At 42.9% G+C, this 17,875-nt stretch overlaps 1 protein-coding gene across 1 annotated transcript in view; it reads left to right on the top strand.

Moving 5' to 3' along the window:
* Positions 1 to 17,019, top strand: part of Mosmo (modulator of smoothened) — a 64,465-nt gene extending 47,446 nt beyond the window's left edge. Inside the window, exons 2-3 of the mRNA XM_050143240.1 lie at positions 7,944 to 8,156; positions 13,273 to 17,019. Of these exons, the coding sequence (XP_049999197.1) occupies positions 7,944 to 8,156; positions 13,273 to 13,457 (398 nt within the window). The 3' untranslated portion in view covers positions 13,458 to 17,019. The remainder of the gene's footprint in view (positions 1 to 7,943; positions 8,157 to 13,272) is intronic.
* The last annotated feature ends 856 nt before the right edge of the window (positions 17,020 to 17,875 follow it).

Below are 17,875 nucleotides of genomic sequence, written 5' to 3'. Positions count from 1 at the left end.
CTTAAAGTAGAAAGTCTGGAGTGGAAAAGTTCAGTATCCAAATGAAAACTCAGCAGGAGGAAGTATCAGGAGTGTGTTGATTGTGATCTTCCATTGCAAAGGGCAGAAATCCAGACCATGAAAATGAACAGCATTGGAGATGAATAAAGTAGTAGTACCACGCACGCCAAGTACACACAGTGGAGTTCCAGGAAGAAAGAGAGGAGCTGTAAGGGCACTAGGGGGAAAATGTGGGAAAGATCCCCAACTTGAGTCAGTGCCTTATCAACAAACCCAAGATAGGACAAATTTAAAACTACCCACACTTAGACACATCCTAAATAGTTGAGAGACTTAAAGGGAATCTTGAAAGTAGCAGAAAGACAATGATTTTCTCACAGGCAAAGAACCCTCACTACTATTAAGAACTGACTTCTCTCAAACAGGCCAGTCCCAGCCAAGCAGGAGAGAATGGTACGTGCACCTGAGTACAAGTGCCTGAAGAGGCCGGAAGTGGGGCCTCCGGAGCTGCCTGAGGGGGTGCTGAGAACCAAACTATTGCCCCCTGAAAGAGGCACCACGGAGCCATCTCCCCAGTCCCACCTTTTCTTTTGTAAAAAAAAAAAAAAAAAAAAGACAATAAAACTGTCGATGGCTATACAATATAAGGACAGGATTTGCCTAGTGCAGAAACTATAGAGGAAATGTAATTACACAGGGCAGGAGGAAGTTTTGGCATGCTATTGAGTTTAATAGAAGTTCAAACTAGACTAAGGAGTGTGGAAAAATTACCTTTTCAAAATGTATATATAGTTCAGGGCCTGGAGAGACGGCTCAGTGGTTAAGAGCACAGACTGCTCTTCCTGAGGACACAAGTTCAGTTCCCAGCACCACATGGTAGCTTACTACTGCCTGTAACTACAGTTCTAGGAGATACATGCCTTCTGGCCTCCATGGTAACCAGACACACATGCATGCAGGAAAAACACTCATACACTAAAATAATAAAAATTATTATTAAAAATGCTAGAAAGTAAGCTTTCTTCAGCACTCCCCAGTCCGTCCGTTTCTGCTGGTAACCCCAGATCTGCTTCCTGCCTCTTGGGAGTTGCCTGATGTGGGAAGTTGACTTAAGTGCTACCGTACCATATGTAGCCTTTCATGTCTCATTTCTTTCATTTAGCATGTATCAGTACTTTTATTATTACGTTAATGGGGAGAGGTTTATTATAGTTTGCTGTTTGAGAGGTTTCATTCATGCGCAGCCTCCTCCATTGCTTTGGGCTTGACGACACAGACATTCTAGCAGCAAGAGCATGTGGTGGAGCAGGGTTGCTCAACTCATGACTCCAGGCTGAGAGAAGCAGGAGGAGGCCTGGACTGAGCCCTGTCTTTCAAAGTCCTATCCAGGAACCCATTTCCTCCAGCCAAGTTCTACACCTCCTGAGGGACTTTCCAATTAATCCATTGATGAGAGGCCTCATGAACTAGTTGTCTCTCTAGCTCCCCTCACAGATGATCCAGAGGTGTGCTTTATTAATCTGCTGGGTGCCTCTCAATTTGGCGCCAGGCAGTGGTGGCGCATGCCTTTAATCTCAGCACTCGGTAAGCAAAGGCAGGTGAATCTCTGAGTTTAAGGTTAGGCTGGTCTACAGGGCTTTACAGAGAAACCTTGTCGCTGGGGGTAAAACAAAACAATACACAGTAGCACAGAGTAAGCATTCCTTCCCCTTCCAAACAGTGTAGAAAGGAATAGGGACAAACACTGAAACTCAGCAGGGGGAGTTTTAAACCATAACTTTGGGCATGGTGAGTGCCAATGGACTTGGCAGCTCCACCCCTATGGGCAGTTTGGTCAAAGCCCACACGGCCTCTCTGCTGGGCTAGTTTCTCCTTTCCTGTGGCTTTCCCTGGCAGACAATCCATGTTCCTGTCTTCTCCAGCTTCCTGTGGTTTCTGTGTCATCTTCAACTTCACTGTCACAGTTTCAAGTGCCCTCCCACAAGTTTCCCACAAGGATCGGACCTTGCTACACACTGACTGGCTGCCAGGTTTTCTTCTGAAACCTGAATGGAAGCATTAGTGATCTTGTAAATTGTTGCAATTTTGCATGACTGCAAACCCAGCATCCCATGAACAGCACTAAGCTTAGGAGTAGTTTGGGTCCCTTGGTTTATAGCCGCAGTGGTTTCTGGGTGCGTTAGCAACTGAACTTGAATCATTTCCTTAGGTAGCCTTGTTCAAACAGCATTCTCTTACAGGAAAGGCTTCCAGCTGTTTATACTTTGACACCTTTGACCCTGTGGTAGGTGTACTTACTAGTTTCTACAATATCATCAAGATATCTCTTCCAGAACCATAGCTAGTAGTCCTTTTCTTCTGCTACTTCTGTGTTTATGCTAGAACACAGTTTATAAAAAGTGAACTGACCAAAAAGCAAATAGGCCAAAGATAACAATTTAACGAGCGGCATGTTAGGACATCTGAAATCCTGAGTAACATGAGGACCAGGCTAAGCGCTGTGTTCACACTGGTGTCAGTGACCAGATCCCTGAGCTTCCTGACGTGGGCTCTGGGAACCGAACCCTTGTTGGCAAGTGCTAGAGCGTCTCTACCTGTGCTACCGCTCACTCGGCATCTGAGCTGCTGGGATGGAATGGGTAAAGAAGTCACCGACTGGAGAAAGGAAAGTAACAGCTGAGAGGAAAGTTCAGGCTTGGAGACTAGAAGCCCCAGTGACAGGGGAGCACACTGTGTGCGCATCCCTAGCTGCTTTAGCCACCCCCAACCGTCTCTGTCCAAACTTGCCCTGAGTTCTGTTAAATTCCTTATCCAAGCTGTCTGTAAAATGAGAATCTCCATCCTTTCAGTTAAAATTGGAGTGGTGTCACTTGCTTAAACACCACTGCTGTTGGAAGAACAGAAAGTGAACCTTTATCAGTCATTAAGACATTTGTGGTGAAGCATTTGTTTGGCGTGTGTAACCAATAAACAGCTTGCCAAGGATACGCTCTCTGGTAGAAAGCCAGAAATCACATTGATGGCAGGGATAAGGTCCAGATTGGTGGGCACGTCACATGATTTGCCTGTAACAGGCCCTGGTGGGTGGGTGTGTGCCGCTTCACAGCTTCGGGTTACATATTTTCTGTGGCCTTTAACCCAGTGATGACACACCTCCTCCGTCTCCAGTGAAGATGTTCACCGTGGCAGCAGACATGCTCAGACTGTGTCTGGTCTAGAGGATGAGCTTCAAAAGTCAGTTTAGTTAAGGTCCCACACTCAGAGAGCGGGACCCTGTGACTTTCCATGTGGATGGTACACAGGCGCAAGCGATCCTGTGAGGCTCTTGGAAGACTGGAGCCTCTAGTTTGGTTTCCTTTTTTTCTATTGTGTATAAATCTCTTGTTTGGATGGATTGGTTACCCAGGCAACAACTGCAGGGTAAAGATAGATAGGCTGCTTGGGGAATGCAGTCACAGGCACCTTAGAAAGACAAAAATCCTGTTGTGTAAAACAAAAAATAGTAAATGGTTGGACTTTTGCTTAACCTGACGTGCTGCTTTTTGCATACTGAACAACAGTTTTTCCAGAGAACCTCTGGGATGCGGCATGGTTCTAATTGTAGCTTGTTTTTAATCCATTTGATTCCTGCTGTGTGCCCACTGCTTCAGGCCATTTGATGATTCTCCAGTGAAGCACAAAGTATAATTTTTTTCTCTGAAAAGATGGCATTCTTTTTTTTTTTGTTTGTTTGTTTGTGGGCTTTTTTGTTTTGTTTGGTTGGTTTTTCTGTTTTTTCAAGACAAGGTTTCTCTATGTAGCCGTGGCTGTCCTGGAACTAATTTTTGCACACTAGGCTGGCCTCGAACTCAGATCTGCCTGCCTCTGCCTCCTGAATGCTGGAGTTAAAGGTGTGCGCCACCATGCCCAGCTGTGTTATGTTATTTTTTTTTAATCCCCACGTCAGGGTAGACAATCCCTGGACTCAATACTCAGGACCACCACTACCTTCAAAGCTGTTTTTTAACATCAGCTTTGACTGTGCGATGCAGTGTATTAGAAAATCTAGAGGCAGTAAAAGATGGGCCAGAGATAATTCATTGAAATAAAGATGAAATTTAAAGGCCTGTTCAAAGTGTGGGCACTAACAAAATCTAAATCTCCAAGCAATTGGCTGTGCAGACTCTCCCAGTTAGCCCATAGAATATGTGTGAGTACATTATAAATGTTACTGAATTACAGTCTTACTCCAGAGGGCAAAGTATAACAACATTGACTGACCACTGTTAACACTAACCCCTCTCTATTGTAGGAAAATCTGTTTGCACTGGAAGCATGAGAGTATTGTTTTGGGAATCTCATTCTCTAATAGCCGAGCATTTGAGAGCCTTGCAGGGATCCTCTGTGGGATGTAGAGATGGGGCCTGGAACCTCATGCATTTGAGTACACAAACCCAGCGCACAGAAAGATATTTGGGTATTAGTGTTCTTTTATGCAGTATACCATCTAATTGCTGATTAAAATTAGCTGACCTTTCCTGCAGACAGCTACAGAGCAGCTACAGGGCAGAGAGAGTGACATTATTGTAAATGTCTGCTTGCTTTGCCCGCCTTCAGAGGTGCTGAGTATTTGGTCTTGCTTTGTTGTGATATGGAATTTTAGAAATACAGGAGCAGAGCCTCTCTACCGTTGAACATCCACTGGGTTTTCTCCAGTTTGCTAATAGCTATCATTTCCATTTTCTTGCTTCTTCGTGCTGTGGTTTGCTAGGCAGAAGAGGCGGCAAAAAGAAGTCTTGCTCTGAAAGCCTTGACAACTGGCAAGCACAGTAGGCATCCTCGCCCTGTTCTTAACCAGAGTCAGAGGGGGAACACGGGAGTACTCAGAAACATTCTCAAGGAGAGAGAGCACTTTCCCTCTAATGCTCTGGACGGGGTTTGAATGTTTGGACTCACAGGATAACCCTCGTGCAGATCTCGTCAGGAGGTGTGTGCAGCTGCCAGTCAGGCTTCCTTTGTCTGCTGCATGGTGAAGACAGTTGCCTCCATAATGGAAATCCAGTGTTGCATTTGTGCAAGTGTCTTTCATCATTACAGTTCAGCTTTTATAAATGGAACCTCGACTCCAAGAGGGTAGTTTGTTAGAAGTCTTTCTGCCGAATGTTCAGGAGTGGTTTCCTGTTAGGAGTTCGTGGGCACAGCTGTGAATGCTTTCTTTATTTCCAGAATTACAGTATAATGCTTTATCATAGTAGGCTCTGCACCACCTCAACTTAGCATTCGGAGGAAACTTTTACTGTTTCAGAAGTCGTGTAACCCCTGGTGCCTACTCTTTGTAAGTCTCTAGGTTCCACACAGCAGCTGGGGACATAGTAGATGACGGTGCCGTAAGAGTTTACTCACTTTGGTCTCCGTGCTGCCTGTGACAGTCTCCATATTGTGCCTGTGTTTCTTGCACCTGTGCAAGATTCATCAGCTGGACCCGATTATTTGATTTAAAAGAAAAAGTACAGCTTGTTTATCATCTCAGAGTTCTGGCCAGGGAGAATTAGCATTGGAGAAGAGGGGAGACCATAACTCTTTTTTAAAGATTTATTTCTTTATTTCTTATGAGTACTCTATCTGCATGTATGACATGAGGCCAGAAGAGGGCATCAGATCACATTATAGATGTTTGTGAGCTACCGTGTGGTTGCTGGGAATTGAACTCAGGACCTCTGGAAGAACAGCATTACTCTTAACCACCCAGCCATCTCTCCCGCGCCCATAATTCATTTTTCAGAGAACTTTTTTTAAAGATTTATTTATTTATGTGTACAGCATTCCTTTCATGTATGCCTGCAGGCCAGAAGGGGGCACCGGGTCTCATTATAGATGGCTGTGAGCCACCATGTGGTTGCTGGGAATTGAACTCAGGACCTCTGGAAGAGCAGTCAGTGCTCTTAACCACTGAGCCATTTCTCCAGCCCCCGAGAACTTTTTTTTTTAATCACCCTTCTTTTCTAAATCTTTTTTAATGTTTGCTTTTGTTTTAATTGTGTACATAGTGTGGGAAAGGTACATGTGAGTTTGCAAGTGTTTTCAGACAGGCTCTCTCACTGAGGTGGTCACAGATTGAGCTAGGCTGTGGCCAGCAAGACAGCAGAATCCTCTGGGCTCCACCTCCCCACACTAGGATCGCAGCTGGTACTATTTGTCCCTAGTGGTAGCTAGGGAACCAAAAATCCATGCTCACTCAGAAATCACTTTACCTACTGAGCCCCTTCCCAAAACCTACTTTACTTTACTCCTTAAGATCTTTAGTGTGTGTGTGTGTGTGTGTGTGTGTGTGTGTGTGTGTGTGTGTGTGTCTTTGTAGGAGCGAATGCAGTTATCCACAGAGGTCAGAAGAGGGCTTCAGATCTTGAACCTGGAGGTGCAGACAGTTGTGAGCCCCCTACAGTGGGTGCTGGGAACTAAACTTGGGTTCTCTGCAAGAACAGTAGATACTCTTGACAACTGAGCTGTCTCTCCAGCCCATGTTTTTCTTTCTTTTTTAACACATGCTTTATTTCTAAAATGGGATTGATGGAAAGATGCAAGTTGTACCAAGCACTCCTTCCTAAGAAACCCACCTACCCGCACACTATGCAGACAGATCCAGCCCCGGGCTGCTGCTCCCGTTTTGCTGCCAGTCCTTAAGAAGGCCCTGTTCCTGCCAAATGCCATGATTCTGAGGGAGTGTTGCTGTGAACTAGGGGGAGGGGACTGTTCATATTAGAAAAAAAAGGCCAGCCAAGAAAGACGCCCCCTCCCTAGAAAGAGTCAGGAATCTGCTGTCTTCAGCGGCTCTCGAGGTTCACGCTTGTGTTTAGTAGCTGCTCCCCATTTGCAATCACTCTTGCAGAGGGGACAGCTTTTATTTGGAAGTAAATTGTAATTCTTTGTGTGGAAAAACAGGAAATAGTCTCTTACCTTCCTAATCTGGGTTTCTTTAAAGTAATTCCATCCAATGGAAATCAGTTCACATCTCTTCATGGGAGGGAACAGGAAGAGGGCCCTCAGGCAAACTGCACACAAGCTCAACCGCGTGAGTGTGATCCCCGGAACTCAGGTAAATAGAAAGGAGAGCCGACTCCACAGCTGACCGCAGCCTCCCTGCCCATGCGCGCAAGCGCGCACACACGCACGCGCACACACGCAGCACTTTCTCACACTGCCCTACAGGCTGATAATAATAAAATAATAACGTTTTGAAAATTAATGATAGTGTACAGTTTGCCTTGGTCACTTTTGTGTTCCTGTTGACACATGCCAGTAAGGCTGCAGCTGTGCTCTTACATAATGATAAAAAGAGTGAGCCACACCTTTTACTTTTGGTAAGTTCACTTTAGTGTTTAATGCATTATATAGTTTAGATATTATCATTAGGTATATTCGAAGTTTGCATTCAATTTCATATACATACTTCTTCCTCAGCCAAAATAAAGTACTGTACAGTCTTGAATCCAGAAAGAGAAAAATGCAGTTCTTGCTGCCAGTGTGCAAGATCAAGAAGGGCAGGAGCCTCAGCCAGCCACTTTGCTGCTATTTCCCCGGAGCCCAATCAGTGCCTGACACAAGTACTCAGAAAAGAGCATTTAGAATGCAGACTCCTGATGGTGTGCAGGTGTCCAGTTAGCCTGGACTGCTGTCTAGTCTCTAGAAAAGCGGCCACGACAGAAAGAAGTGCTTTTGTTTAGGGAATGACTGGACTGATGCTTTACAGCTCTCGGGGCTTGTTCTCATTGCTCATGTTCATTTTCTACATTAACACAAGCATTGCCACATTATAGACAGCATCAGACTGCTGAAGACAGCTTCCGAATTAAATGCTTGGATTACCCACCCAGGTACCAACAAGATCTAAGTGTGAAAGAGGTTTTGTGGGAATGTTCTCGGGTGTGGCAGACTTACTAAAGTATTCCACCTTTGCGTCTTCCCAGGAGCACTCACTGTGGGCCTAGTGCGACAGTGTCAAACAATCCATGGACGAGACCGGACCTGCATCCCTCCCCGGCTTCCCCCAGAGTGGGTCACCACCCTGTTTTTTATCATCATGGGAATCATTTCCTTGACTGTCACGTGTGGTTTGCTGGTGGCTTCCCACTGGCGAAGAGAAGCTACAAAATATGCTCGGTGGATAGCATTCACTGGAAGTAAGTAGCCCGCTTACTAAGTTGGTCTAGAAGGCAGCACAGTGGCGTTTGTACGAAGATTATCAAGATCAGTCCTAAGGACTCAGTAAATCTTCCCGGAGCACCACTCACGTGACCATGAGATAGATCGCACAGTCCCACAGCTCATCAGCGTTGTCACTGCAGGACCAGGACACCCACAGCTGTCACTGCTCTGTGTGAATGCTCTTTAATGAGGCTCACTTTTATTCTCTGTAACGTAGTATTTCAGGTTTGTGACTTGGAGCTACCACTAGTCTGGGTGGTTTCCACTTCATGAACGTACTGGTATCCTCTATCAAAATAAAGATAAATCTAGGAAAATACATAACTTAGATGAAGGCAATGATTTGCTTTTTTAATATTGTTGATTTTTGTTTCTACTGGGTTGGATTACCATTGAAAAATCAACACATTTAGTTTTTTAGTAACTGTTTGTCACAGTTTCTAATTCTACTACGCTATTCGTGGTGGTGTCATGAATTTATTACCTCATATAGTATTCACTTATAATTTGCAAAACTGGTTTAATTACTGAACACTTTAGAAACTTATCCCAAGTTTAAGGAAAACAAATACACACACACACACACACAAGAACATTTCTGTGATTCTGCTTTTTTGTCTCTAAAATAGTTTTTCACCACAGGGTATATTTGGCAATATTTGGAAATGTTTTTATAATCACAACTAGTGGGCAGAGGCCAAGTGTGCTGCTGAACATACCCCACGGAGGGAAGTGTCTGGTGCACAGTAGCCACGGTCACTGGTCCACTCGTGGGATGAAGACGTGTGCAGAGCACTGAGGTCTCCAGTGCAGAGTCTTAGGCTCATCTCAGGTTGCATACGTTTCCAAAGATGGTTTTAACATAGCTCACTCTGCTTAATGTTTTTATTTAAAACGACTATAACCAGAGTAAAAGATAACTTCAGGTAACCCTATTAACATTAAAACTAAGTTTATCTCAGCTAGACGTGTAGTTGAGTTAGAGCACTGCTAACTCTATGTGAGGCTGGGTGCTGGCCCTCCCACCGGAGGACAATCCAAATATACACTATGTCTTTAGAGCTGAGAGTAGTGCTATTCCTCGGGGACTCCCTGTCTCTCCAGCTGCCTTGGAACATTGTTTCCAACTTCGTTCATTTTTGTCCTACCGTCTTCCTGAATAGTAGAATCTAGATCAAATTGCCTTTGAGGTAAGCAACTCCTCCTTGCCCTTATTAAAAATGATAAACAATCTGATGATCTGTTCTTGTCAGAGGCCTGAGACAACTCTTTTCCAGAGAGTGAGGCCAGAGGCAATTGTAGAGAGGAGGCTGCTCACTGAAAGCGTGTTGCTGAGGACTTAAATAAAGAGAATCTAATCTTGTATCTTCTACTCACAGAGACACTCATTTATCCAGGTTTGATTCACTCACTAATGAGTAAATATCAGGGACCAAAAACCTAAACTGCAACGTGACAAATTTACATAGGCAAGGACAGTGGTAGGGGCCAGGAAAGGAGAGGAACTAGGGTTTATCTTTGTTTTTCATTCCCTTTCAACAAAAAGGTCTTTGCGTATAGTTGACTCCAAAATGCAATGTGTTTCTTTTATTTTTGAAATTGTATGTGCATATGGGAATGATTCAAGTTGATGGATGGTAACCAAGTGAAGTCTCATTCTTCACTGCCACCAGCCTTCAGAGCCTCTCTGCCGGAGGCCCTTGTTGTCCAGCAGTTTCTGAAGAGTAGTGTTGTATATGCAGAAACCCGTATCGACTCTAAAAAAATACATACTTATACTAAAATGTCTCCATTTTCTACCTCTATTCTTTAATGTAAAATGGCTTGGAGTAAATTTAAATTGACATTTAGTCTGTGCTTGCTGGCTGGGGAGCTCCCCCTAGTGGTTCAGCTATGAAGATGTATTTGAGCCCTGCTGTATATAGTTTTGTTTTGTTTTTTAATTTTTGAGATAGGGTTTCTCTTTGTAGTCCTGGCTGTCCTAGAACTCACCCTGTGGACCAGGCTGGCCTTGAACTCAGAGATCCACCTACCTCTGCCTCCCGAGTGCTGGGATTAAAGGCGTGCTCCACCACTGCCCATGCGTGTATAGTTTTTCATTAGTTAGGTAGTAGTTTTTGTAATAATGTGAGAGTAACGTTCTAATGACAGATCCTCTGTCAGGAGAACCCCATGTGATGGACCTTGCCGGTGGGGACAAGAAAAGCAAGGATGAGTTCTTTCCTTTAATTCTGACCCTATTCTTTTATCACTCGTGTGTGTGTGTGTGTGTGTGTGTGTGTGTGTGTGTGTGTACCCACAAGTGAGTGTATGCTCACGTGGAGGCCAAAGGTTTTTATCAGGTGTCCTCCCTATCACTCTCCAACTTAATTTTTGAGACAAGGTCTCTTCACTAAACTTGGTACTCACCATTTGGCTAGACTGGACATCCAGCAAGCCCTGGAGAGCCATCTGTCTCCACCAGCCGCCTGCCATAGCCAGCGGTTTGTGTGGTGCTGGGGATCTGAACTTGTACCTCTCCGTGCACAGCTGGTACTTCACCTACTGAGCCTTTTCCACAGCCCCCTTTTTACCACTCTGATCACGGCCTCAGGTACAGGTGCTCCTGTTGTCATTACCAAGAAACCTGTCCCATGGCGGAGATGGTGCTGACTCTGTGAGCTTGCTTAGGACCAGAGCTTGATCATCACATGTGATAGCTGCTGCTGCTGTGAACACTAATGATGATTTGGGATCTGAAGTAACTTCACAGTTCTCGATAGCTTCAAACAGAAACTCCAACTACATAAATCTGTACCCTAGAAAGTATAGAGAACCAGATTCCTAGGCCTTAAAATCAGATTTAATAGGAAGCTGTTGCTTTCTCAAATTATGTTGAACTATTCATAACCAGTTTAGAAAATACTCTTCAAATTTTTATCTATAATTGTAGCTGTTAAATGAGTGGTATTTATTGTCCATTAATAAAGGGCAGAATTTTTTCAGTAGAGAAAATTGGCAGAGTAACATAAACTAATGTTTATATATTACTAAAGTGTTTCTGAATTATTTTACTGTTTCCTAAGTTGCTCAATATCAGAAAAAAATGTTTTAAAAATAGTTTTGCCCCCAGTGGACAAGTGTGTGTATGTTTACACAGTGTGTTGATGCAGGCTCTCGTGTATAATTCAAGCTAGCCTGCTGCTTGAGTTCTTGCCTGCACCCCCAAGAGCTACACTTGGTTCACACACACCTCCCTCAACCCCATGGCTCCTATTAGACTGGTTTCATTCTCTCACTTCACACTGATAAGTGGATGTTTACAGCACATCTAAAATTGTTAATTGATTACTAGTCAAAGGGCCAAAACCCTAATGGAATCTGACGCCTACATTTTTCCTTTGTAGAAGGAATACAAAGAATTCAGATTTGCTTGTATGATATTGTTTTGTGCAGTCATTTGTCTAAAGTGAACTAGGTTTTCTGTCTGTATAGTATAGAATAATCTACCAAAGTGATACAGAGCATAAAAGAATACTGATATGTCAGGGCACTAGTGGCGCACACCTTTAATCCCAGGACTCGGGAGGCAGAAGGCAGATGGATCTCTGTGAGTTCGAGGCCAGCCTGGTCTATACAAGAGCTAGTTCCAGGATAGGATCTAAAGCTACAGAGAAACCTTGTCTCAAAAAACAAAACATAAAAAAAGAATACTGAAAAAATAAAATAAAAAAAGAATACTGAAATGTTTCTTAAGTGATGTTACTTAAGCAAGTGCTGCCATTTGATGTACTGTTGGTGTTCATCCAGGAAAGGATTGCATCAAGTTCTTCTGATTGATTAACCCACCGAGAAAATTTTAGCGCTATTGGCAACTGATAGATTTGTTCAGGGTTCTCTTGATATTTCTAGGCATAGGTTTGTCTTGGGGAAGGTTTCCCATTCTATTTATGAGAAAGTTTCAGATCGTCATACCCAGCAGCTAGTTCATCTGTGTTCAGAGAGCCTTCTGAGCTGGGCGGTAGTGGCGCACACCTTTAATCCCAGCACTCAGGAGGCAGAGGCAGGAGGATCTCCGTGAGTTCGAGGTCAGCCTGGACTTCAAGAGCTAGTTCCAGATCAGGCTTCAAAGTTACAGAGAAACCCTGTCTTGGGGCAGTCAGCCTTCTGTCCCAAGAAGTTCAAGGGACGATGAACACTTGACTACTACCTTCAAAAAACAAAAATAATTTCTCAGAAAAGCTAACCTAACTGTGGGTAATTTATGTTTACTGGGAAGAGCATTTCTTTGGTAGCACTGGAAATACACTATTTGGTAAAAGATTAGACAGGTATTACTTCTGCCCAGATACTGGGTTTTCTAGTAATCTTTCTAGAAACATTTTAATGAAAAATGTATTTTATTGTGTTTATATATAAAACCCAAAGGGGGTTTCTCACCCTTCCTGACTTTGTTGTCTGTGTATTTAGAACCCTGATAGGAACATTACTATTAGAACATTATCCTGGAGAGATAACCACTCTGACAGTGTGCTAACCATCCCAGAGATCGGACGATCTTTCTCCAGTTGGTTGAACGTCAGAGTAAGAGAAGTAGCATTTATGTTTGTGCACCTTCTCCCTAGGCTCCTCTACACTGTGAGGAGGACCGGCAGTGCAGCTGTGACGTAACAGTGGCCGCGTCTACTCAGCCCTTCTGTCAGCCCAGTGCTTTGCCAGGGGCTTGGCTTGTTTCATTTATCCTGTTAATATTTCTCCTATGTTAAGGAGGAAAACAGGCCAGCTAATGGATATTAGGGCAGAACATCACCCCTAACTCTGCTCTTAATTATAAATGTTAAGACAGACAGACAGACACACAAATGCTCATAATTCAAAATCATCTAAAGACTTGCATAAAGAACTGTGTTAGATTTGTTAGGCTTCAGGGAATTGTGTGACCTGTAGTGTATACAAGTCTTGACAAGGGGGTTCATGTTTTCACGGGTGTGGCCTTGATATCTACAGGTCATATAAATTGCTTTGTACCAAAACTTCATTGTTGTTTTTGGTTTTGTTTTTTTCCCATCACCAAAGCATGTTACTAATGTTGTATTTTGGTTTGTTTTACAGTGATCCTTTTCTGTATGGCTGCCCTAATATTTCCAATAGGATTTTACATCAATGAAGTCGGAGGTCAACCTTATAAGTTACCCAACAACACAGTAGTTGGGTCGTCATATGTACTTTTTGTCTTATCGATTTTCTTCACAATAGTAGGACTTCTCTTTGCTGGCAAAGTCTGTTTACCAGGCTGACGAATGTCTAAATGGCTTAACTTGCTTTTATTTTTAATTTTATGTTTTATTTTTAGAGGTTGGGAGGACAAAAAGAAGGCGTCTGGGCAGTCCTCTCATAGGAAGATGCTTGGATGAACCTGATGCTGAAAAGAAAAAAAAGTGTTTTGATTTGTTCTCACTATGCACTTTGGATTTTAAAAAAGAATGAGAGCCTTTTCCATAACCAAATACAATATTGACTAAATCTCCTGAGCATATTCAGGCAGGCAGTCTGCACTGTGATAGCGACCTAGTGAAGGAGAGTGCTTTATACTGAAAGCATGTGGCCCTGTGACTCTGGTGATTTGTTTTTAATGTCTAATGATTCATGGGGGGGGGAGCCTAGTATTTATGAATCATGATGGACCAGAGGGGTGCTGGAGGTTCGTGTGGGGCTGGCCTCACCTCCTAAGACGTTAGTGTTCTCAACTCCTTTGTCATGTTGTGAGCCTTTGGCCCTGCAGTGGATTGCCGCTGCATTACTGCACCGAGAAGCCAATAGATCAAAACTTGTTTGCTAAAATGTATGTAAAAATTCTAAAACTCCCTAATCTCTGTGTACAAATGAAAAAAGAAAACACTAAGAAACAAGTTTGGGGTGGGTGGGGGAAATCTTCCTTATATTTATATAAATATATATATAATATATATATTTTGCTGATGCAGTATACAGTGTGTATATGTGTGTGTGTGTATGTGTGTGTACATTTATATATGCACACATGCAAACAGTTCCTGGACGAGAACTCTGAATGCTTGCTAGCAAAACACTGTGGTGTGCAACCTAGAACTCAATAGAAAAAAGCCATTTATCTGAAGGCTGCATAGTGGAGAGAGTCTTCAGTTTACCTCATTCTTTGTAGTAGCCCTTGATTTTGACAGGTTTCTGTAATAGGTACAAATAACTCCATACCTTTCTAGGTGCAATTTTAAGTTAAGCTAAAGATTCTTTCTAGGTTTAATTTATTTGTATATGATAGTAAGGGTAAGGTCATGTCAAACCTTATAGGTTGGGAAATCTGACACTGTTGAAATGATTGGCAACTGTCGTCTGTTGTATTATAGAGAATTGTTTTTCCCCACTGGCTCAGTCTTTTACATTAATAGTGCATTGTATATGTTCAAGCACACAACTTGATGTAAACACAAGTTCACTAGCAAATATCTGGCTGTTTGGCCTATTTACAACACTAATTCTACTCTACCATAAAAATGGCATTTTATCTGTAAGATTGCTAATACATCTTTACCAGACACTTGAGCAATACACTGTTTGCTTTATATGCTTCACACCTTTGTTTGCTTGAAAAGCTAACACCCTTGCATTTGTTTTGAAGGCTGCATTAAACCCACAGCCTTAAGGGTTTTTCTAGAAGCAACAGTACAGCTTACCCTGAATTCATAAATACTTTAAAACACAGTCCGTTCTTCTCCACATGTCCATGTCTGTGTCAACACCTAGATTTTTCCTGGTGAACATTATCTAATGCCGTTTGAAGTTCATCACGAGGAGGGTGTTTCGTGGCAGTGGAGCTGAGTTTGTCCTCTCTATAGTGAATGGCAGTCTAGATGTCCCTGTTGGTGAACAGAACAGAGCCGCACGCAGCCCAGGCTTCATACAAGCCGGAATGATTTCTAAGAAGCTTATTCCTCAGAATAGTTCCTCAGAGGTGGAGTTGCCTCCTCCGAGACAGTCCAGAACGGAGCTTCATTTCCTTCCCGCCAGCTTCTTCTTCACCTGTCTCACAGTATTAAGTTGTGGATGAAAACCCAGTGTTCGGGCTCACCCAGGAAGCCTGGAGGAGACCCTTCTGTGCAAAGCCTATAAACCAGAGGAAGGACACTTCCACCAAGTATTACATCCAGTCAGTTCTGAGGCCACCACTAGACATGTGTGTTGTGTGCACACTGTGGATTGTGCTCAGATGATCCCTCAGTCAGATGGGTCACTTTGAAGGGAAGCTTTGGTAGTTGGCATTATACCACTGATATAACTATGTATTAGCAACATACAGTTCAAATTAACTGACATGACCAAGAGCTTTTCTCTTTCAAAAGATGTGTTTTATTGTAAATAGTTTCTCAAGATATTTTTAACTGGATCATGAGCATGGGGAGAGAAAGTTTCTCAGCTGCTATGAATTTCCCCGCTGTTTACTTCTCTCACAGTGGTATTGCATTTAAGATTACAAAATTTTAGGTTATTTGTATCTATTACCCAAACCATTAAATTGTCTTTAATTTCATCATTGTCTTGGAGGTCCAGTGCATGACGAGCTGGTGGGGGAACATCTCTCTAGCCACTCAGTGCTCTAACCCAGGATTAGACCATCCCATCTAGTAGTGTGTGAAGTCCCGTCCTTGTCAGCTCTCCCAGACCAAATGTTGCTGAAGTGGGCTCATCCGTATAATCTGTCCTGTAAGTGGGGGGACGCCCAGCTGCCAGCAGCTGCTTTTAAAAGGTCACTATGAGTACTACATAGCACAGTATTAATTTATAGCAGGAGTCATATCTTGTAAGATGTATATAAAACACTTATGGTGCAATCATTTGTCAAATTTTTGTCTGTTACATTGTTCTTAGAGTGTACGCTGTTCTCATGCCTAAGAGTATCACTGTAAAATCTGCTGAAAACTATTTTTGGGTTTTATTTGCACAAGACTGAATTAGTTTGAGTTTTGGGGAAGCTCCTATTGAACAAACCTAAACATCTGTAAGATAAAAATCTCCAATTCATTAAAAGCAAACATTTCAGCACAATCCTTTCCAAAGGTAACCCACGTTCTGTGTTGTCCGTGTGTGGGTGTGACGTGCCGACTCTTCATCTCTCACAAACCGAGTCTCTGTTCCTTCTGTTTTGTTTTCGAAGGATGCCTTCTTTTCCTTTGTAACGTTCTAGATGACCAAAACACATTGCTTTTTATCCTTTTGCCTACAGCTTTGATTTCTCTGTGTGGTGGTGTGTGAGTTCACTGTTTAATCTCTTCAGTGAAATAGCAGATAGCCCTGGTGAGAGGCGATCTATTGATTGAGAAGAAAGGTCCTGCAAAGGTGTGGAAAACGAACTTCGGATCTATTCTTAGCTATGATTTTGCATCATGGGCTTCGTTAGAAGAACGTGTTGCATTTATTTTGTCTTTATTAAAAGACTACTAGTCACCAGTTACTCTGGTTACAGTAACTGTTTTATCAACCCTCTTTGATTTTCTTTTAAATTTTCACTCACAAGTCAAAACAGTAAGCTTTCAGAAAATTTTTGAAGGATAAAAATATATGAAGGAAAAAGGTGGTCTGTGTAGAATTACCTACACAGAGATTTTAGTTGTATTGCCTTGAGAGGTTTTAGTTTGTGGTCAAGATCTGTATATTATCCCAACTTTATTGAGAATTGTTTTCTAATTGGTTATAACATTTTTTCAATTAATAGTTTGAAAACAAATTGTTAATACGACTGTATAAAGTGAACATAATTTTCTTCACTTGTATTTTTGTTATTGAGCAAGTTTATCAAAATAAATTGTCTACTAAAGAAACTAAAAAGGCTTCTATTACTTTTAATAAGCTGTGATTTTAAATGTTTACTCCTAGGGATGTAGCTCTCCCGGGCCATGTGTTCAATCCCCAGCACTGAATAAACCACTAAATAAAGTCATGGTACTTGCCTGTAATTCTAGTGCCCAGGAGGTAGAGGCATGAGGATCAGAAGTTCAAGGTAATCCTCAGCTACAGGGGAAGTCTGAGGCCAGCCTGTGTTAACGCCAACAGAACAGTCTCACCGCACTTGTGCACGTGCACAGAGACCTGGCCTCTTGGGTGATGTTGTCAGCACCGCATGTGAAGGGGCCCCTCTTCCACTTCCACTCCTCGCTCGTCTTTAGACAAGAAAGAGAGTGTTCCCCATAGCCCCAGGTTTTCATAGTTTATTCAGATATTTGAATACTGGTCCCTAGTTGATGGCTCTCTGGGAAGTTTAAGAAGAGGTGTGGCCTCGTGGAAGAATTGTGTCTCTGGGGTGGGCGTGGGTTTTGAGATTTCAAAGCCGCGTGCCATTCCCAGTTCTCTGCTCCATGCGTGCAGTTCAAGAAGTGAGCCCCCGGCTTCTGCTCCCGCGGTCATGCCTGCTGCTGTGCTTCCCGCCACGGCTGTTACCCCTCTGAAACCAAGCCAAACAAGCCCCTCCTCCTTCCGGAAGTGGCTTTAGTCATTACGTTGTAGCACAGCGACGGAAAAATAACAGTGTGCTTCTTATTAATATTCCAAGACATGGATGGATTGGGCCAGTTTTCTAGTAAAATAAATAATGTGCCCCTTTCTCTGGCACTTTTCCACGTTGCTTAGATATTTAGTAGTAGTTGTATTAGACAGATTTCTTCACCCATTAAAGCAGCTCTATCCT

This window comes from Alexandromys fortis, unplaced genomic scaffold (genome assembly GCF_014885135.2).
Source record: "Alexandromys fortis isolate MF-2015 unplaced genomic scaffold, M_Fortis_MF-2015_v1.1 scaffold_45, whole genome shotgun sequence".
NCBI classification, from domain to species: domain Eukaryota; kingdom Metazoa; phylum Chordata; class Mammalia; order Rodentia; family Cricetidae; genus Alexandromys; species Alexandromys fortis.
This window is presented reverse-complemented; position numbering and strand designations above follow the sequence as displayed.